At 41.8% G+C, this 22157-nt stretch overlaps 1 protein-coding gene and 1 long non-coding RNA gene across 2 annotated transcripts in view; one reads left to right on the plus strand and one right to left on the minus strand.

Annotated features, from left to right (window-relative positions):
- KREMEN1 (kringle containing transmembrane protein 1) overlaps positions 1–22157 on the plus strand; it is a 69093-nt gene that overhangs the window by 41370 nt on the left and 5566 nt on the right. The window contains exons 5-6 of the mRNA XM_029921604.1: positions 9507–9631; positions 15139–15292. Coding sequence (XP_029777464.1) covers positions 9507–9631; positions 15139–15292 — 279 coding nt within the window. The remainder of the gene's footprint in view (positions 1–9506; positions 9632–15138; positions 15293–22157) is intronic.
- On the minus strand, positions 18016–20943 carry LOC115277358. Its single transcript, XR_003902391.1, has 2 exons — positions 20887–20943; positions 18016–18378 (listed from the first exon to the last, which is right to left on the minus strand). It is a non-coding gene; the product is annotated as an uncharacterized LOC115277358 (long non-coding RNA).

The following is a 22157-nucleotide window of genomic DNA, read 5'->3' on the forward strand; positions in this document are numbered from 1 at the left end:
TTATACTCACACTGGCCTCTAAAGAATATACATAAACATAAGAAAGAGTCCCTACCGTCAATCTTGTGATGTAATTAGGAATCTGAGTTATAAACATGGGAAGAAATTGGAGGCCAGCCCACTAGTTACATAAATAAGATTGAATTAGGAGGTGGAGCACAGTGAGTTTTTGCAGATGAGAGGGCTCTCAGTAGGGTAGTGGAGGGTGGAGGCATCATTACAGAGAAAGGAGGATGGGGCTGGACAGGGCAGGGCCACCAGGTCAGGGGACAGCCTATCAGGGACTTAGAGGAAGGGCCCAGGATTGTTGTACTTGTGGGCTGGGGAACACACTGCCCAAGTAGAGGAGTGGACAGGGAGGAACCAAGTGAGACCTCGAAACCTTGAAAGCCAAAGTTGGTTAGATGGGGCCTGAAACACTGAAAGCCCTAGTTTAGGAAGATGAGCCCAGTGTCTACTTATAGGATGGATCCGAGGAAGTAAGTCTGGGGAGGAGAGGATGGGTATAGATTTCTATATCTAGGGCATCAGGGTCTCTGAGCTGTGATGGCAGCAGTGAGATAAGACAGGAAGGGTTAAATCCAAGATACGTGTAGGAAGAAGACAGAAGTTGATGACAAGTACAATATATAAGGGATGAAATAGCAGGAAGAGTAAAAGATGACTCTGTGGTTCCTTGCCTGGGATATTTGTGGTGTCCCTGAGAAACAAAAGTTCAAGTCAACAAACTGAGCTCTTCTTCCCAGAGACACAGCTGTATCATTCCTCCCGAACTTGGACTGACCTTTTGTCGAGTAAGGTGTTTCAACTGTCTGTTACTGTATAACAGGCCACCCCAAACCCTTGTGGCCCAAGATAACAACAGCTTATCATTTCTCCTGCTCGTGTGGGTTGGCCAAGTTTCAGCTCTGTGGTTCTTCTGCTGCTCGCATCTGGGTTCAGTCTGGTGGCTGCATTCTCCTGGGGGCTCTGCTGGGGCTAAAACATCCAAGATGGCTTCAGGCCTCTACCTGTATGACCACTCTTTCCAACAGTGTACCCAGGCCTCTCACATGGATGGTTTTCAAGAGAGACAAAGTAGTAACTGCCAGTCACCTTAAGAAATGAACTCAGAAGTCCACCACATTCTGTTGATCAAAGCAAGTCAAAAGGCCAGCCCGGATTCAAGAGCAAAGGAAATTGATGCCAACTCTTAAAGTAGGGAGCAACCCACATGTGTGGAGAGGGGTGAGATTATTAGATCTTCTTTTGAAGACTGTCTACCACATTAAATCACCAGAAATTAAGTTTCAGAGAAAGAACTCCCACCAACAGAGAACTACTGCTTATAATTCATCAGGGCAATGTGGGGGTCAGGACCCTTAGAATTCTTACTACCTTCCTTTAAAGGTAAAACTTCATAGGGGAAGAAAAGTCTGTGTTTACTTATTTGTATGGGTGACCTGATAGGAGACTTGGAGACATGAGTAGTGTCACTTCCAGAATCAGTGTGATGGACAAAGGACAGCTAATGCTTAGAAATAAAATTAAGTAAGTACAGTGGGGCCATCCTGGGATAGGACTTGGACCAAGATGGCAGCTGCCAGATCCAGAACAGAAGTTGTAGAGGGCCAGGATGGGGAGCAGTGTGCTTGTGGTCAGGACTCATGGTTGAAAGAGTGCATGAGTCTACACCTAACCCATCGATTCTCAGAAGGGCATATTTGGAATGATTAGTCCTCAGATAGGACACCGATGCCATCATCTCATGTGAACTTAGTTCTTGTTCTCACGAAGGGAAGTAATCAACTATTGAGATACCAGCGTGACTCAGGGACAGAAGATGTTCTCAACATAAGGTGAAATGACTTAAAATAAGCAGTCACCATGTTTCATTTCTTCATTTCTGAAGAAGCAGATTTCACTTACAAGACAAAGTAAAAGGAGCCGAGGAAGTTTTCCAAAATGTCAGATAAGAATTTTGCTTCTGGTTTCTTAAACTAATATCCCAGATCTGGTTAGAGCACTGGGATAGAAAACACAGCAACAGTCAGGACTTCTATAAATGGCTGTGTGAAGATACGTATTCACACTGAGCTTTTGCCATAATGGGCATGCTTTCTATCTTTGTCGAGAGTTGATTGCCAGGAATCGAAGTCACTCAAGCTAACCTGAGCAAAAAGAATTTATTGGAAGGGCATTGGGAGTATCTTGCAGAACCCCCATTTCTGTGTCCCAAGAACTGGGAAGAAAGTACCCACTCTTGCCATCTCTCTTTGGAGCCACAAGGTCCCCCACCTCTGCTTCTCTCTCTCACGGTGGCATCTATTCTTCCTCGTTGTGGACCAGAAGAATCCCCTCATTCCTCAACTCAGATGGCCCAAAGAGGGCTGGTTGTCTTAATCCCCACTTACAGAACCCTACAAGTCAGTGCTCGCAATTCACGAACTGATATCCCATTTCCAGCTTCCTGGGAGAATGAATCTGGTAGGCCCCATGGGAGTCAGTCAGAGGATGGAGTCCTTTGGCCCATTCCCAACCACCAGCAGAGCAGTCATAGGAGGAGATTCTCTGAGAAGGTACCATGGTCAATAGATGGCCCTTAGAAAAGGGTTGTCGGCCATGGAGGCTCCTATAGGGGTATATGTACGCCTTCACAATGACGCCACAGTTACATCCAAATGTAATGGTGGTTAGTCAGCCTGCCTAGTTGCTTCCTTGTGATAGTAAAAGAACAATAGTTCCTAGATTAATATGAATAGAGCACCGTCTCCCCTCAGCCACCTCTAAAACTTTTATCTCTGTCAAGACCTCCAAACATCTGAAGAGAATGTTGCTAATTAACGGTCATGTGTTTTAAAGCACTGACTATGATAAACAAGGGGTCTGTTTGTATTTTAAGATGATTTTTTTTAAATATTGAAAGTGATGAAGCCTCTTTGGTAAGAGGAAAAATGCATGACCAAGCCACAGGACTTTAAAGTGGTCTTGAAAGTAAAAAGGAATTTGAGAACAAATATCCTTTTTCAAATTGACTTTTCCTCCCTGCTTCTGGGAAGAGCTAAGGGTGGAACACAGTCTGGAAATGCACTCAGTTGGCCAGTAATGCTTTTGAAGACTACATGACGTGTCTTCTCCGGCGAGACTTGGAGCCACACTTTCCAGCGCGAGTCAGAGGGCAGTGGCACCCCTCAGAGGCTGGCCACTGTCTCAGAGGCTGGCCTCGTGGCACACAGAGTGTTGAAGGACTAGTGTGTTTGAAAAGTCAGTCTTTAATCTTACTTTCATTCAGTTCACCAGACTGGTCCTATGAGAAAAGGGAACAAAACCACAAAGTGAGAATCTGCCACCCTCGAGCTTTCTTGTGCTCTCCAGTTCCATCTTCTGGGCCCCCATGGAAGGCCCTTAACCTTGCTGGATGGTGTTTTCTTCTTTGTCACACAGAATAACCCCATCTATGCTGCTTCCCTCAAAGGCTTTGATTTCCATGTGAGATGCTTATGTGAAAGTCTACTGTGTGCTTACCAGATGTAAGAGATCGATGTTTTAGTATCTGGAATTAAACCCATTTTTTTGAGGTGGCTGCCTTTCATTTTGCCTTTTAATGCAATGAATGCTATCTTAGTTTTCTATTACTGAGCAAGTTGTTTCTGTTTGTGTGGTGAATGATGAAAGCCCTATTATATATACAGTTGGCCCTAGAACAACGCAGGGGTTAAGGGCCCTGACAAACATTGCACATAACTTTAGACTCTCAAAAACTTAACTACTAATAGCCTGCTGTTGACCAGAGGCCTTACCAATAACATAAACAGTGAATTAACACATACACATAACACAATGGAAGCAGCTAGAGAAAATGTTATTAAGAAAATCATAAGGAAGAGCAAATACACTTATAGTCCTTTCCTATAAAAAAATCCACATATAAGTAGACACGTGCAGTTCAAACCCTTGTTGTTCAAGGGTCAACTGAAATGGTAATAAACACTGTTTATTTGGCACACATCATCTTGCCAGGCCTTGTGGTGCTTACTTTATTTATGTTATCTCATTTTAATTCTCAGAAGAACCCTTTGAGGCCATCTTGCTTCTCATTCCACTGTTGATGAAACTGGGGCCAGCATTCACCCTGGGGTCTGCCTGACTCCAGAGCTCATGTCTGTGATTGCTGCAGAATGCTCACTGCCCTGGGACAGATGGCACTGGCGCCAGTGCCCTTCAGAATATTGCCTCGTACTGGGATGTGAGCATACAGAAAGCAACTCCCGGGCCATGGAATGGATGCCAGAAAGTGAGGATCCTAGAGTCCTTCCCTCTTCTAGAAACTACTTATTCTTATTTTTCACACAAATCTAATAAGCTTGATAGTACTGTTGTAAGCCTAAGAAGCAGCAAATTAAGAAGAGGGTACACAGAGACAGCAAAGAGTAGATGCTCTCTGAGACTCCTTCCAGTTTCAATGTTTTGAGGGTTCAGCAGCCCTGCCTGGTAACCAAGGGGACAGACTTAACTACTGAAATCAGACACAAGAACGTGAAAAAGCACACCAGGCTGGGGCCATTCAGTGAAGCACATTTGATGACCTCAAGCCACAAAGAGAAATTTAAACTAGGTTAAACTCAGTTAAGTTTCTTTTTAAATTTTTTTTAATGTTTATTTTTGAGAGAGAGAGCATGAGCGGGTGAGGACAGAGAGAAAGGGAGACACAGAATCTAAAACAGCCTCCAGGCTCTGAGCTCTCAGCACAGAGACCAATGCAGGGCTTGAACTCATGAACCGTGAGATCATTATAGGACACTTAACCAACTGAGCCACCCAGGAGTCCCAAGGGTTTTTTTTTTGTTATGTTTTGTTTTGTTTTTGTTTTTGTTTTTGTTTTTTTTGTTTTAGAGAACAAGAATGAGCAGGGGAGGGACAGAGAGATATTCTTAAGTAGATTCCATACTTAGCACAGAGCCTGACACAGGGCTCAATCTCAGGACTTGGGAGATCATGACCTGAGTTGAAATCAAGAGCCAGATGCTCAACTGAGTTAAGTTTTTAAAAAGAAATAGCTAATGCATTTTAGAAAGGTTCTTTCCAAAATGCTAAGGCTTAAACTTTAAGTTTTCAAGTTAAACTTTATGGAAATTCAGTTATCGTGAATGGTGTTTTCTTTTTTCTTTTCTGTGTTGAGAGAGAGAGAGAGAGAGAGAGCGAGAGCGAGAGCGAGAGCGAGCAAGCACGGGAAAGGCAGAGAGAGAATCTTAAGTAGGCTCCATGCCCAGTGAGGAGCCCGACATGGGGCTTGATCTCATGACTATGAGATCATGACCTGAGCTGAAATCAAGAGTCAGACACTTAACCAACTTAGCCACCCACATGCCCATTGAATGGTGTTTATAATAACCAAAGAAGACCGTGTGTGGTGTGCCTGGGTGGCTCAGTTGGTTAAAGACGTCTGATGCTTGATTTCAGCTCAGGTCCTGATCTCAGGGTTGTGAGTTCACGCCCTGCATTGGACTCTTTAGTTAAAAAACTAAAATAAAAAAAAAAAGAGGACAGTGTGCGGGCAGGAGTCAGAACCAGCGGTCACTAGCTTTAGGTAGGGGCTGTTATGCAGGCCGGCTCTGCTTTCCACTTCCCCCTGCTCTGTTCTTTCACTGCTGCCTAAGAAATGCCTTTCCCTGCTCACTGCATGGTTCCAGGTGGCTTATGCAGAACATGCTTGTGCATCCAGCGTGCAGTTTTAGAGCACGGCTCCGTGGCTGGGACCTTACCAGGCCTTGGGAATACAGTGGTGTGTGGAAGATACAGTTCTACCCTTACTCGTTCATGGTAAACTGCGGAGACACAGGAACAGGTGTTTAGAATCAAGTGCAGCTTAGGCTGCTAAAGGACTACGCAGCAGGAGTATATCATCTTACTTGTAGGGTAGAGGGGAGCTTCCCTAGGGGAAACAGTGCTCAGGCTGCAATGTTAAGCAGGAGAGAGTATACCAAGCAAAGGAAAGGGCATGTGCCAAAGTCCAGAGGCCAGAGAGCAACGTGCAGTGGAGAAACTTGCAAATATACTATCATTTAATTGGGCCTTCATCTAGAACCTGAGCTGAGGGAAAGGGGAGGGGAAGGGGAGCAAGCGGCACAGATCAGTCACAGCCTTGTGAACCATGTGACAAGAGTTTGGACTTCATCCTGAGGAGCTTTGAGGGTTTCAGGCAGGGCCCCTACGTACCTCTCCAGTTTCTATTGCTTTTCCCTCTCTCTGTAATCGGTCAGCCTCACTTCTTTTTGTTCCTGCAGAGAACAACATTGTTCTTGCCTTAAGCCTTTGCCCTTGCCCTTCCTTATGCCTGGAATGTATGGTAAGGATTATTCTGGTTGCAGTGTACTAACCAGATGAGGGAGTGCCTGAATCAGGGAGATGGACTAGGAGGCTAATGCAGTGGTCTAAGTGGGAGGAGATGGCTTAACCTGAGGAAGTGGCAGTGTGGAGAGAGACATGGACAGATGTGTGCAGCATTTGAGGAGATAGAATTGATGGTATCTGGCATGGCAGGCATGACACCTTAGGCCATGGAAATGCAGGTGGATGTAGCTACAGCGTACGGTATGGTCCTACTTCCAGGGGTCTACCTCACCACTCCACTGGAATGTGAGCTGCCTGGATTTGCTCACCAAATTATGGATGAAGCTTATAAGTTCCAGCTGCATTAATGCAACCATAACCTTGTTTATGTCTAATCTTAACATTTATGATTATATGCCTTGGGCTCTCTATAAACTAATACAAATAACATGCTTACTTATGAGCATAATAGAATAAAGGAGACAAAAATCAGAATAAATGACCAGGATGATGATGATCAAGTATTTTTTATTAAGAATCATTAAATGCATGGCTCTGGTTTCCATATGCAAGGTCCCTTTAACAAACTCAGCTTATAGGTTACGCCCCCGCCTAGAGATACTTAATTCACTGCATTTGTTTAACCTCTAAAACCCAGCCATTCCCAGGCTCTCACTGAACACCGGACTCCTATTGCCTAGAGCTTTTCTGTTTACATTTGCCACTATAGAGATTTGGTTTGTTTCCAAAAGATGCATTTTAACATTTGTGTGGTGAGCCACATTTGTTATATTTGAACCATGTGTGACGCAAGGGAGAAGGGTAACCACTTGGCTAGAGGGGGAAGGGTGACTCTTTTGGTTAGCAGTGGTACTTCCTGCCAATTTAACAGGAACCGGTTAAATGTTGATGGTGGCAGAAATTTAAAAGTGTGTATATATACATACATGCAGAATCACATATATATCTTTATATGCCAACAGGCTAATGTGCATGTAAAGCTTGTTAAACTGGACCATGCTGTTTTCTAGTCCTTTTTTTTTAAGATTTTTAATTAATTAATTTTTTTCAGTTTATATATTTTTGAAAGAGAGAGTGTGCACAAGCAGGGGAGGGACAGAAAGAGAGGTGCGGATAGAGGATCTAAAGCAGGCCCCACACTGACAGCAGGAAGCCTGATGCAAGGCTCAAGCTCACAAACTATGAGATCATGAATCGAAGTCAGACACTCAATCAACAGAGCCATCAGGTCCCCTTAAAAGGTTTTATTTTTAAGTACTCTCTACACCCAGCATGGGGCTCGAACCCACAACCCTGAGATCAAGAGTCACACACTCCACTGACTGAGCCAGGTGCCTCTGTTTTCTAGCCTTAAACATAAAGGAAAAACACTTTCTAGAGTCTGTTTGTCTCACTTTGGAATTGGGTAACATATCTAGGTCTTATTTGACCTAGAGGTGCTTCTAGGACCAGGCCTCACTCATATCTTATTGTATCTTCAGTTATATAAACTGTGAGGAGCAAACAGTGAAAATAGGGGGAAGGGCTTCATCTGATAGTGGAGTGATTCATAAGTTAACAACACAGATGGAAAACTAAGACCCAAAGAGGCTGATTTGTCCGTGGCCCACAATAAATTTATTCCTTCATTCAACAAACATATACTTAGTATGTATTATATAGGTGTATTAGTTATCTATTGCTGTATAACAACTACCCTAGAACTTAGTTACTTTAAATGCCACACATTTATTGTCTTACTTTCTATGGGTCCGGAAACCTGGACATGGTTTAGCTGGGCCCTCTGTTTCCAGGCTTCTTTACAAGGCTGCAATCACATCTGAAGGCTCCACTGGAGAAAAACCTACCTCAGGTACACATAGTTGTTGGTAGGATTCAGTATTTGCAAAAACTAAAAGTCTTGGTTTCTGTTGATTGAAGGCCACTCTCAGTTTCCAGACGCGTGGCTTCTCTGACATAGTGTATTGTTTTATCAAAGTGTATAAGTCAAGAAGGCAATAGAGTCTACTAGGAAGACAGAAGTTGCAGGCACTTGTACCCTAATAACAGAAATGGCATCCTATCAACTTTGTCACATTCTGTTGGTCAAAAGCAAGTCACTAATGTAACCCGCACTCAAGAAGAAAGGATTTCACAAAGCCATGAACAGCAGGAGATGAGGATCATTGAGTGCCATCTTTGAAAGCTGTCTACCACAGTTGATACATATATTCCGGTTTCTTTATTCTCAGATACAGCTTTTTCTATTAGATAAAACCATCCTATTGTATGATTCTACATTTATTGTGGTAAGCTGAATAATGGCCCAAAATGTCTATTCCATAATCTTTGGAATCTGTTAATATGTTACCTTTCATGACTTAAAAGATTTTGCAGATGTACTTAAGTTAAGGATTTGTGGACAGGGAGATTATCCAGGTAGGCCCAATGTCATCAACGAGGTCCTTATAACAGAGAGGCAGAAGATTGGAGTCAGAGAAGGTGATGTAATGCTGGAAGCGGAGGGAGGGATGGAGGCAGAGGCTGGAATGGTGTGGCAACAAGCCAAGGAATAGGGGCAGCTTCTAGGAGATGGAAAAGGCAAGGAATGATACCCCCGTGCCTCCAAAAGGAACAAGTCCCTACTGACCCTTTGATTTCAGTCCCATAAGATCCATTTAGTACTTCTGACCTCCTAAACTGTAAGATAATGAATTTATGCTATGTTAGGCCAATAGGTTTGTAGTGATTTGTCCTAGCAGCGATTGGAAACTAATACACTCACTGAAGGCACTTAAGGAAACCCACTTACAGAGGTCTCTAAAGAACAGGGGGGAGGCACAAGGCATAGGGTGAAGGGCTTCCAAGGGCTTTTCCTGCCCTCCAGTGACTCTGAAACATAATTTACCTTTTGCAACTTCTCTATTTTGAGGAAATTGCTCCTAGTTCTCTTTAATACTCAATAGGTTAGTTAAAGGTGGGCCTGGGCCTCACGTGCTCTTCAAAAGAAAACAGAAACATGGCATTTGCTCGAGGATGCTAAGACTTCCATTTTTAAAGCTTGTTGCTGATTATTTATTTGTACCTTAGGAGTAGAAATATTAGCTAGGATGAAAGTACCTGGCACAAATCGTCTTCCTTTTTTGTGTTTCGCAGCCAGATGTTGTGAAATTCTTCTGCTTTTCTTTTTTCTCCAGTGCCTGGAAACCTTGGCTGCTACAAGGATCATGGAAACCCACCTCCTCTAACTGGCGCCAGTAAAACGTCTAACAAACTTACCATACAAACTTGCATCAGTTTTTGTCGGAGTCAGAGGTTCAAGGTAATGACTCTATGGCTGTATATCTATAGAAAAGCATGAAGATATAAATGCATTCTGCCGAGATAACTTAAAAATATATATACTTTTTAAAAAACCTATCAAACCATACAACTATTTTTCTGCCAGGGAGGTGCTGGAGGAAGAATGGGGCTTGGCATTCAGGAGTGTGAGGCAGCATTCTTGTCTAAAGATGGGGAGGGAAAAGAGAGGAAAATCCCCATATTTGCATCCCTATTTGACCTCTGACAGGATTATGTATTTCCTTGTGCCCTTGAGTGTTATGAGCAGGGACATCTCTGGCTCACAGAGGTTCTGGGAATAGGTCAAGGTCGTGCTCACTTCCCTGCTATGTTAGGGGCCTTTTCCTGGACAAAATATTTTCTTTTCTCTCTGTCCTTTCTTCTATCTGAAATTCACTCTTTGGCTATTAAGTTTCAATAATGCTATTGTTTTCTATATCTTTCCTTCCTTCTTTCCTTTTTTCTTCCTTTCTTTTGTCCTTTGTTAATAATTCAGTGGAAATGTCATTAATAAGTTCCAAGCAAGGAGAGTAGCCTGGAAAAGTCAGGGCCTTTGTGAGGCAGGTGGCTTAGAAAGGCACTTGGTCTACATGATGGAGTGATTGGTTGCTTGCAAAGGAATTGAGCCTACAGGTTAACATATTGAAGATAATGGGAGCCAGATTCCTCACTGTTGGCTAAGGGAGCCAGGGAAAAGCAAAATGAAACCTAGAGTGTCAGATGGGGATTGAAGTTATTAGTATATTGTATGGTTTTGATATATAGGGAGATAGATATGGAAATAAATATAAACATGTTAGTAGGTCTGTGTATGTAGGTGTGCACATATATATTTCTTATCTCTGTCCACTGAAAGGACCTGGGAACAGTGACACACTGACAGCACAGAGTACACTTAGTCCTCAGATCTTGGTATCTAGATATTGTCCTCCATTACATCAAAACTAGGACTCCTTGGGGTGCCTGGGTGGCTCAGTTAGTTGAGCATCTGACTCTTGATTTTGGCTCAGGTCACAATCCCAGGGTCATCAGATCGAGTCCCACATCAGGCTCCATGCTGAGCATGAAACCTGCTTAAGATTCTCTCTTGCTCTTTCTCTCCCTCTCCCCCTCTACCCAGCTCACATGTGCTCTCTCTGTCTAAACAACAACCAAAAACAAACAAACAACAACAGCAACAACAAAAAAAACCTAGGGCTCCTTGGAGAAAATGGAAAATTCTAGAGTTGGTCCTGATAAAGTATAGGTCGATCCTGAAGCATGTTATACAAGAAAGTGAGGAGGGGTGCCTGGGTGGCTTAGTTGGTAAGCATCTGACTTTGGCTCAGGTCATGATCTCATGGTTTGTGAGTTCAAGCCCCGTGTCAGGCTCTGTGCTGAAAGCTCAAAGCCTGGAGCCTGCTTTGGATTGTGTGTCTCCTTCTGTCTCTGCGCTGCTTGCATTCTGTCTGTCTCTTTCTCTCAAAAATAAATAAACATTTAAAAATTTTTAAATAATAGTTTTTTTTTATTTGCCAAGCTGATCTTAAAATTTACATGGAAAGGCAGAGTACCTAAAATAACTAAATAATTTTGAAAAAAGTCAACTTTGAAGGACTAATCCTCTCTGATCTCAAGACTTTATATAAAGCTATAGTAATGAAGAGAGTATTATTGGCATGAGAATAGTCATATAGATCAGGAGTTAGCAAACAGTCATATGTGGACCAATTCTTTTGTAAATAAAGTTTAATGAAACATAGCCATGCCCATTGTCTATGCCTGTTTTCATGCTACAACAGCAAAGTTAAGTAGTTGAAAAAAAAATTGTATGGTCCACAAAGCCAGAAACATTTACTATTTGACTTTTTATGAAAGTAAAATAGTATCTATCCTGCAATAGGTATCAATGAAACCAAAAAGAGTCCAGACGTAGACCTGCACTCACATGAACAGTTGATTTTCAACAGAGATGAAGGATGGTCTTGCAATAAATAGTTCTGGAGAAGTGCCTGGGTGGCTCAATCGGTTAAGCTCCTGATTCTTGATTTCGGCTCAGATCATGATTTCACCATCCTGAGACTGAGCCTCATGTCAGGCTACGCACCGTCATAGAGACTACTTAAGAGTCCCTCTCTCCTTCTCTCTCTGCCTCTCCCCGACTTGCATGTATCTTCTCTCTCTTTCTCTCTCTCAAAAAAAAAAAACTTCTAGAGAAAAACAGGAGCTCTTCATGAAGGAAAATAAACTTCTATATTCAGATCATACCAAAGACCAAAATTAACTTTAAATTATACTATTGAAAAAAGAGCTACAGTACTAGCATAAGGATGGATATATAGACCAATGGAATCAAATTTAGAGTACAGAAATAAGCCCATACATTTATTTATGGTCAGTTGATTTTTGACAAGGGTGCCAAGATCATTTGGTGGGGAAAGAATAGTCTTTTCAACAAATAGTGTTGGAACAATTGGATAGCCACATTGAAAATAATGAATTTGGACTCCTAACTCAACTATATATAAAAATTAACTAAAAATGAACCAAAGACCTAAATGTAATTAGGTTTAGCTATTAGAAGGAACTCTTAGGGGTGTCTGGGTGGCTTAATCAGTTGAGCATCCAACTTGATTTCGGCTCAAATCATATCCCAGGGTCATGGGATTGAGCCTCGTGTCAGTCTCTGCACTGGGCATGAACCCTGTTTGGGATTCTTTCTTTCTCCTTCTACCCTCTCCCCTGTTCATGCTCTCTCTCTCTAATTAAAAATTAAGTAAAAAATAAAAACTAATAGAAGGAACTCTTAGAAGGAAACTTAAGTATAAATATTCATGACTTTGGTATTAGGCAATGGTTTTTTAAGTTATGATAGCAAAAACACAGGCAACCAAAGAAAAAGTAAATTGGACTTCATCAAAATTTGTAACTTTCATGTCAGGAACACTATTGACACTATTAAGAAAATGAAAAAGCAACTCACAGAATGGGAGAAAATATTTGTGAATCATTTATCTGAATAAGGATTTAATGTCCAGAATATGTAAAGATCTCTTATAACTTGACAATAAAAGAACAACTCAATTAAAAAATGGGCAAATAATTTAAATAGACATTTCTCTATAGAAGACATACAAATGGCCAATAAGCACATGAGAATATGCTCATATAATTAGTCTTTAGGGAAATGCAAACCAAAAGCATAATGAAATAATACATCACACAAGAAATAACCTTGAATGGCTGTAGTTAAGAAAAAAATTTTTTTAGGGACAAAAACAAGCATTGGTGACAATGTGGAGAAATTGAAACCCTCATACATTGCTGGTGGAAATGTAAAATAGTGCAGCTGCTGTGGAAAACAGTTTGGCAGTTCTCAAAAAGTTAAACATAACCATATAACCCAGCAATTCCACTCCTAGACATATACCCAAGAGAACTGAAAACATATGTTCACACACAGACTTGTACATGAGTGTTCAAACAGCACTATTATAAACTCAGTGTCCATTAACTGATGAACAGATAAATAAACTGTGGTATATCCATACTGTGGAATACTACTCAGCAACAAAAAGAAAATGTAGTAAGATCTATTGATACAACAATATGGATGAATTACTAAAACATTATACTAATTGAAAGAAGTTAAACACAAAAGACTACATGCTCAACTCAAGATGGATCTTAGGTCTAACTAAAATGGAAAACTATAAAATTTAGAGGAAAAGAGGGGAGAAAAATCTTCGTGACCTGGATTTACCTGGGTTTAGGCAGAAAGTTCTTAGGTGTGATAGAAAAAGCATGATCCATGAAAGAAAAAGTGGGTAAATTTCACTTTGGACTCTACCAAAATTAAAAACTTTTGCTCTGTGAAACACATTTTTAAAAGCATGAAAAGATAAGCCATAGCCTTGGAAGAAAATATTTACAAATCATATATGCAGGAAAGGACTTATATGCAAAATACATACAAAAACTCATTAAAAAAATTTTTTTTAAATGGGCAAAAGACTTGAACAGAAACTTCACCAAAGAGGATATAGAAATGGCAAATAAGCACATGAAAAGACATTCAATGTCATTAACCACTAGGGTAATGTGAATGAAACCCACAATGAGGTACCACTACGTATCTATTAGAATGGCTAAAATAAAATATACTGACAGTAACATGTGTTGACAAGGATATGGGCAACTAGGACTCATACATTGTTGTTGCAAATGTAAAATGATACAGCCTTTCTGGAAAACAGTTTGGTAGTTTCTTATAAACATACACTTACCATATAACCCAGCATCCCTATTCCTAGGTATTTACTCTGGAGAAATGAAAGTGTATGCTCACTAAAACTATACACGAATGTTTATAGCAACTCCATTCATAATCATGAAAAACTAGAAACAACCTAATGGATTAACAAACAGCAGTATATCTATGCAATGATCTACTTACTACCCAGCCAGAAAAAGGAGTGAGCTATTAATACATGCGTCAGTTTGGATGAATCTCAAAGACACTGCGCTGAGTAGAAAGCCAGGCTTAAAAGGTTACATACTGTATGATTCCATTAATATGTCTTAGTCCATTCTGGGTGCAGCAGCAAACTTACCATAGACCAGGCAAACAAATGTTTATTTTTCATAGTTATGGAGGCTAAAAGTATAAGATCAAAGTTGTTGGCAGGTTTGGTATTTGGTGAGGTGTTGTCTCCCAGTTTATAGAAGCCATCTTCTTACTGTGTCCTCACATGGCAGCAGGGCCTCGGGAGCTCTGTGGGGTCTCTTTTATAAAGTACTAATCCCATTCATGAGCGGCTCTACTCTATGACCCAATCACCAAAGGCTCTAACTCTAAATACTGTCACAGTGGGAGTTAAGATTTCAACATATGACTTTCGGAGGAAAATAAACATTCAGCCTTAGCATGCGATATTATTGAAAAAGCAAAACCATAGCAACAGCAAACTCATAGGTAGCTGCCAGGGTTTGTTTATAGAAAGGAGAACTATAAAGCAGTAGGCAGGATAGGAGGGTTATTGGGGCGAAGTGTCTCTTCTGTATCCTGATTATTGTGGTGATTGCACAGATCTCTCTCTACATGGGTTAAAATTTGTAGAACTATATACCATATAAATAGTTTTACCATATGGTAATAAATAAAATGAAAAGTTTTAATGGGCCCTGTAATGACTTTGCACCGAGGACTAGCCATAAAGCACCTACCACCTGGCACATAGAAACATTCAATAAAATGTTTAGCTGTTATTATTAATGTTTTGAGTTTGTGGGATCTCCCACACATACTTGCCTTAAAACTCACTGAAGTGCCGTAGAGATGCAAGCATTAGAAGGGATGCTCGCCAAAGGGGAAGCATAGTTACACACAGTGTGTAATGAGTGCTGAGGGGATGGAGTGAGGGAGGAGCCAGAGGGTGAGGCTGGGGGCTCCTTCAGGCCACCTGACACCCCAGACTGACACTGAATGCTGTTTCTCTGCCGTGGCAGTTTGCTGGGATGGAATCAGGCTATGCTTGCTTCTGTGGAAACAATCCTGATTACTGGAAGTACGGGGAGGCAGCTAGCACCGAGTGCAACAGCGTCTGCTTCGGGGATCACACCCAGCCCTGTGGTGGTGATGGCAGGATCATCCTCTTTGATAGTGAGTATCCCCTGTGCCTGTTACTGCCCAAAGGTCACGGGAACCTTTGTGCCAGAGGAACAACCTGCCCAGCCTCCCTCCCCATCCTCCCTTCCCTTCGTTCATTCATTCATTCATTCACATGGTGATACTTATTAAGCACCTCCGGCAGGCCAGGCCCTGACCAGACTCTGGGGATACAACACTGACCAGGAATACTCAGCCCCTGCCCTCTCAAAGGGTAGACAGACATTTAACAAATAATTAATTATGGTTGTGCCATGTGCTCTGAAGAGACGAGGCCTATCGTGGGATACTTGGGCAACCTAGAAAAGATGACCTTTGCAACTTTATGTAGACACCGGTAATGCTGTTCAGTATCAGCCTTAAGGTCCTCTTATTTTAATTGTTTGATTTCCCTCTGTCTGTCTGTGCCTCTCTGTCTCTCTGTATCTCCTCATAAGGACGCTAGTCGTTGAAGGTAGGGCCCACTCTCTTCTAGTGTGGCCTCATTTAATTCGATTACATATGTAAAGATCCTTTTTTCCAAATAAGGTCACATTCATAGTTACAGGCATGGTAGGACACAATCCAGCTACTACAAATGGTGACTGTAAAGCCACCCCAAGTTTATTACTGAGACTTTTACCAGTTAGAGCTTAGATATTGTCAGAATTGGGCAGAGGACAAGGGAAGGATTGGCAAGCAGAACTCATGTGGTCAACTATTGGTGTTTTTGGTTGAGTGTACCTGCCAGAGGCTGCCAGCGGCTCCCTATGCGTCCTGTTATGTCAAGACAAATACTCAGTTAATGGGGCACCTGGGGGGCTCAGTCGGTTGAGTGTTTGACTTCCACCCAGGTCATGATCTCACAGTTCATGAGTTCAAGCCCTGCATTGGGCTCACTACTGTCAGCACAGAGCCCGTTTCAGATCCTGTGTTCCTCCCCCACTCGTGTTCATTTGCTCTGTCTCTCTCTCTCAAGAGTAAATAAACATTAAAATTAAAAGACAAATAACACAGTTTAGTACCTCTGTTAAAGCTGACAACTGAAACTTGGCTAACATTTAAGAATGGTTGGCAAATAATCTGCCCTGCATATCTATTTAGGTTTTCGCTACTGAAGTGCATTATTATAAAATCTTCTGCCATGACACCCTAGCCCAGGGGAGTATGTTTACGGACCTTACAAATTGCCTGGTCTACTCTTTTTTTTTTAACATTTATTTATTTTTGAGAGACAGAAAGACAAAGCATGAATTGGATAGGGTCAGAGAGAGGGGGACACAGCATCTGAAGCAGGCTTCAGGCTCCGAGCTGTCAGCACAGAGCCCGACATGGGGCTCCAACCCATGAACCGTGAGATCATGACCTGAGCCAAAGTCAGATGCTTAACTGACTGAGCCACCCAGGTGCCCCTGCCTGATCTACTCTTAAGTGAAAAAAGAAAAGAAATAAACACTGAGTGCCTAGAGTATATATTACGGCTTTATATAAATTATTAACTTATATAAATTAGGTCCTCTGGTAACCATCTGAGAAAGGCATTATTACCATCACTCTCATTTTACAGAAGAGAGTCCTAGGACATGGAGAGGATAAATATCTTGCCAGGACTCACACCGCCAGCAGCCATGGGATTAGACAGTAAACAGAAAGAAAGCAGTGTATGTGGGTTTGCTACCTGTTTTTCTGTTTTAAACAGAATATGGTATTAATTTTTTTTTACTGGAGAATAGACGTTGGTGAGCATATGGAGAAATTGGAACCCTCATTCATTGCTGGTGGAAATGTTAACTGGTGCAGCTGCTGTGGAAAACAGCCTGGCAGTTCCTTAAACGTGAAGCAGAATTACCTTATGACCCAGCAATTCCACTCCTACATATATACTCAAGGGAGTTGAAAACATATGTTCACACAAAAACTACTACCTGAGTGTTCACGGCAACTGTGTTCACAATAGCCTCAAAGTGGCACAACCCAAATGTCCATCAGTGGAAGAGTGGCTCAACAAAGCATGCTCTAGCCGTATGATGGAATATTAGTCAGCCACAAAAAGGAATGAATTACTGATATGTGCTACAGTATGAACGAACCTTGAAAACACTGTGCTCAGTGAAAGAAACCAGACAGGTTGGGCCACATACTTTATGATTCCATTTATAGACAAATCCATACAGACGGAAAACGGATTAATAGTCGCCAAGGGCTGAGGAGAGGGGAGGGATGGGAAGTGACTGCTTAGTGAATATAGGTTTTCTTGTTGGAGTGATGAAAATATTCTGGAATTAGATAATATCAGTGGCTATACAATACTGTGAATATGATACCACTGACTTGTACACTTTGAAATTGTTAAGTGGTGGATTTTATATCAATTAAAAAATAGAATATTTTTATATGATAATATTTCATTCATTTAGCACATTTTTATTGGGTATCTGCTGTGTGGCAGATAAAATTATATTTTATTTAGTACAGTGCCTGTACTGAAGGCTCAAATGGAAATAATGTGGCATAAAGTCAGTGAGGCACCAAGTATCATCTTTGTTATTGGAAATATATCCAGGAGGTACAGCTGGGCCTCACATAAAGGTGCAGTGAGATGAATTAATTATAATGAAAATGATTGCTATTGAGCAACTTGCTCTGTGCCAGCCTTAATGCCAGGTGCTTTAGTTTATGTAATTTAATCCTCCCAACATCCCTGCTGATAAGAAAACTGTAGATCAAAAGATAAAATAATTTGTCCAAGTGGATAAGAGTCCAAATTCTGAACTCAAACCCAGGTTTGTCACAATTTTTATTTTTCTATTTGCAGCAACTAGAATCCCTTTTATTAACAATAATAAAATAGGTCATAATAGCAGATCCAGTTTAATGCTTTAAAAGCATGTGTATAGGGTGTGCCTGATGGCTCTGATTATTATCAAACCGGGCCCTTCCACAGCCATCCAGAAGCTTCCCTCTCTGGCTTCCATTGCTTCAGAGACTGACAGGGTTGGCCTTCCGAGAAGCTGCCTGCTCCAGCCTCCAGAGGCCCTGATGTGTGCTGACCGGCAGGGGCCCCTGACAGTAGCCAGCTCCAATAACTTCACTCCTCAGCTCTGCAAAGAAAGGTACAATAAATTCGGCCCTGTAGAAGTAATCTCTAAAGTTTCCTTGCTGGAGGGGAAAATTGTCTACATAGCTCAAGTGTTGCCTCATAGAAACCTTTACCATCCATGGGATAAAGCTGAGCATTTTGGAATGGTGACTACAGACTGCCCCATAATTTGGGAGGAAAAGATGTCTCTTTAAAGAGATAGGAGAAAGGGACCAGGTGATGGTTTCCCAGCATACTAGGCTCTGCTACCAGAGGCTGGAACCTAGGTCCCGATCAAAATGTCAGTGAGTGCCTTCTGTTCTCCACTCCAGGCTCCTCAGCTCTAGTGGCTCTTAGGGTGCGTTCACACTTCAGGAGAGACACTACGGAGGCAGCTGTCTGCACCATCATCATTGCCACATCAAGTAATTTGTCATAGGCTGTATGACTGATTTTCCAGCAAACTCTCATGTGCGTCAGGAGGTTACTGAAGTAGGCCGTATACTGTGTGTAAATGCAGCACTAATAGAAGCGCCAGGGCCTCTGCTGCTCCCATAACTCAATTTATTGAATTAACAGAACCAAATAAAAGATCAGAGAGGCTGGACCTGTGCCTGGGTGGCTCAGTCAGTTAAGCTCCCAACTCTTGATTTCAGCCCAGATCATGATCTCATGGTTCATGAGATCAAGCCCCATGGCCAGCTCTGCACTGATAGTGTTGAGTCTGCTTGGGATTCTCTCTGTCTCTGCCTCTCCCTAGCTCGGGCCTCTCTCTGTCTCTCAAAATAAATTAAAAACATTAAACAATGTTTAAAACATTAAAAAAAAAGAAGAAGAAAAGATAAAGATCAGAGAGGCAGGAGTCAATAGTAGGTTACAGAGACTGCCCAGGCTGGCCTCTTGGGCACCTCTCAGCTTCTAGGCACTGAAAAGAGAGGATCAGGTGGATTGGCTCCTACTCTGTAACATTAGCTGAGCACATATAGTTTTATAGGGCACTTGGCTGTATTTACTTTCCATGCATTCCCTCCCTTAATTATAATACTGTTGAAGCAGATACTATTATCCTTATTTGCCTGAGGAGAAAACTAAGGGTCTTAAGAGCTCAGTCCCTTGCTGAAGATCCTGTAGATGGAGATCTTCCCCTCATGGAACTTACATTTCAGTGGAAAGAGAAGAGATTAATGGTGAAAAATATTGAGGGCCTAAAGTCTAGTAAAATCTGATCAGTAGGATTGCATTAGTAATAATGATATTTCATAGACTCCAAGATGTGAGATGCAACATTTTACATATCACGAGGGGGAAAACACTTCCAATTAAACTGTGACATGGCTCGATTGACAGATACTTCCCACTATTAAAGATTAAAATGTTCCCCCTAGAACTGATGAAGTACAGTAACACTCTTCTCCTTTTCTGGGTGCCAGTCCACTGGAATCTGATGCATGGCTGGGACCCATTTGGTTAAGGTTTGTTTCCTGAGACATGTCCAGTATCGGTCTGTGTCTAGAAGCTGAGCACTCGGCTGCATGGCGGGGAGGCTGGCTGTTCCCAGCCTGAAGTCTAATCCTGAAGAAAATGACTTAGCTAATGCTGAGGCAGGCTGGAGGTGCGAAATCAAAGAAGGCAGGAAGACACTGGCTTTCTGACACTGGAGGTTTTGCCCAGGGTGATTCCAGGGCTTCTACCCGCCCAGGTCGTATGTGTCAGGCTAATCTCGCCTTCAAAAATAAGAGTTAACTGTATTCCTCAGTTTCAAGTTTCCTGTTGAATTATCACTGAATTTCAGTAATATGTCATAGATGTCATATGTTTGCTCTCAAAATTGCTGAACTGAACCTGCTGTTTGCAAGGCACACATCTGGAAATCAAAAGTACTAAGTTTAAGGTCTGCCTTTTGGTGTTGAAATATCAGTTTAAACTGAACACTTTATTCTTTACAAAAATAATAATAGTATAGCTAATACTGAGCCTATACTATGTGCCAGATCCTGTACTAAACAGTTTACGTAGATCAATTCCTTTTAATTCTTATAAAACCCACAAGGGAGAAACTATTATTATTTTCACTGTATGAAGAAGAAAACTGAGGTATCTAGTTTCTTGTGCAAATTCACAGTTAGGATGTGGGAAAGTCAGGATGATTACCCAGGAAATCTTTTTCTACAGCTTCCCTTTTTAAAAATTTAAAAATTTTTGAGGTGTAATTTAGATACAGTAAAAAAATCACCCTTCTAGTTGTACAATCTGGTCAGATTCAACAAATAAACACACAGTCAAGATACAGAACATTTTTTGGGGTGCCTGGTGGCTCAGTCGGTTGAGCGTCTGACTTCAGCTCAGGTCATGATCTCACCCTCATGGGTTTGAGCCCCTCATTTGGCTCTGTGCTGACAGCTTAGAGCCTGGAGCCTACTTCGGATTCTGTGTCTCCCTCTCTCTCTGCCCCTCCCCCACTCGCACTCTATCTCTCTCCCAATAATGAGTAAATGTTAAAAAAAAAAAAGATACAGAACATTTTCATCACCTCAGAAAGATGTCTTGTCCCCTTTGTGGTCAGTCTTCTTTCTGCCCCCCGGCCCTTAGCAACCACAGATCTGTATTCCATCTGTATAGTTCTATCTTTTGGATAATGTCATATAAATGGAATCATATAGTATTTAACCATTTATATCGGTCTTCTTAGTGTACTGCTTTTGAGATTCACCCATGACTGTTTCTGTAGCACTCTTTTATTGCTAAGAAGATGCCTTTGTACAAATATATCACAATTTGTTCATCCATTTACCCATTGATAAACACTGGTCTGTCTCTGATAAAGATGCTGTGAAGCTGCTCTTAACCTGTCTGTATAGTGTTTGCATGAGCATGCGCTTTCATTTCTCTCAGATAAATACCCAGGAGTAGGATTTCTGGGTCATACGCTAAGTGTGTATTTTGGCACTAGACACTACCGTTTTCCAAAGTGGATATACAGTTTTGCATTCTGACAAACAATATATGAGACTTCGAGTTGCTCCCCACCCTCCCCTGTCCTTTGTATAGTTTTTTTTTTTTTTAGTTAGCCATTCTAGCAGGTGCACAGTGGTAACTCATTATGGTTTTTTTCCCTTTATTTTTTAAATGTTTATTTAGTTTTGAGAGAGAGAGAGAGAGCATGAGCAGAGAAGGGGCAGAGAGAGAGGGAGACACAGAATCTGAACCAGGTTCCAGGCTCTGAGCTGTCAGCACAGAGTCTGACACAGGACTTGTACTCACAAACCCTGAGATCATGACCTGAGCCAAAGTTGGACACTCAACCAACTGAGTCACTCAGTCACCCCTCACTGTTTATTTATTTTTGAGAGAGAAAGAGAGACAGAGACAGAGACAGAGAATCCGAAACAGGCTCCAGGCTCTGAGCTGTCAGCACAGAGCCCCATGTGGGGCTCGAACTCAGGAACTGTGAGACCATGACCTGAGCCAAAGTCAGACACTTAACCGAGTGAGCCACCCACGCACCCCCAAAGCCTACTTTTTAAATCCCAGTCCTACGCTCCTTGTCAGGGACTTTCAGTTTCAGGATCTCGTTTACACTTCACTGATTAAGATACAGTGAAGTGGTTGTATCCCCTTTCCCAAGAGCTCACCAATCAAAAAGGGAAGCCCAGAGAAACTTAGTGCTTAGTGCAGAGTGATCAGAACCAAGTGTTTCCCCTGTGCAGAAGGTCGCCCCTTGGGCCATGGTTTCCTGCTTGATAAATGTGTGTAGACCCTCATGTGAGCATTGCATCCCTAAGGTATCAGGGATGCCCGTGC

This window comes from Suricata suricatta, chromosome 14, assembly GCF_006229205.1.
Source record: "Suricata suricatta isolate VVHF042 chromosome 14, meerkat_22Aug2017_6uvM2_HiC, whole genome shotgun sequence".
Lineage (NCBI taxonomy): Eukaryota > Metazoa > Chordata > Mammalia > Carnivora > Herpestidae > Suricata > Suricata suricatta.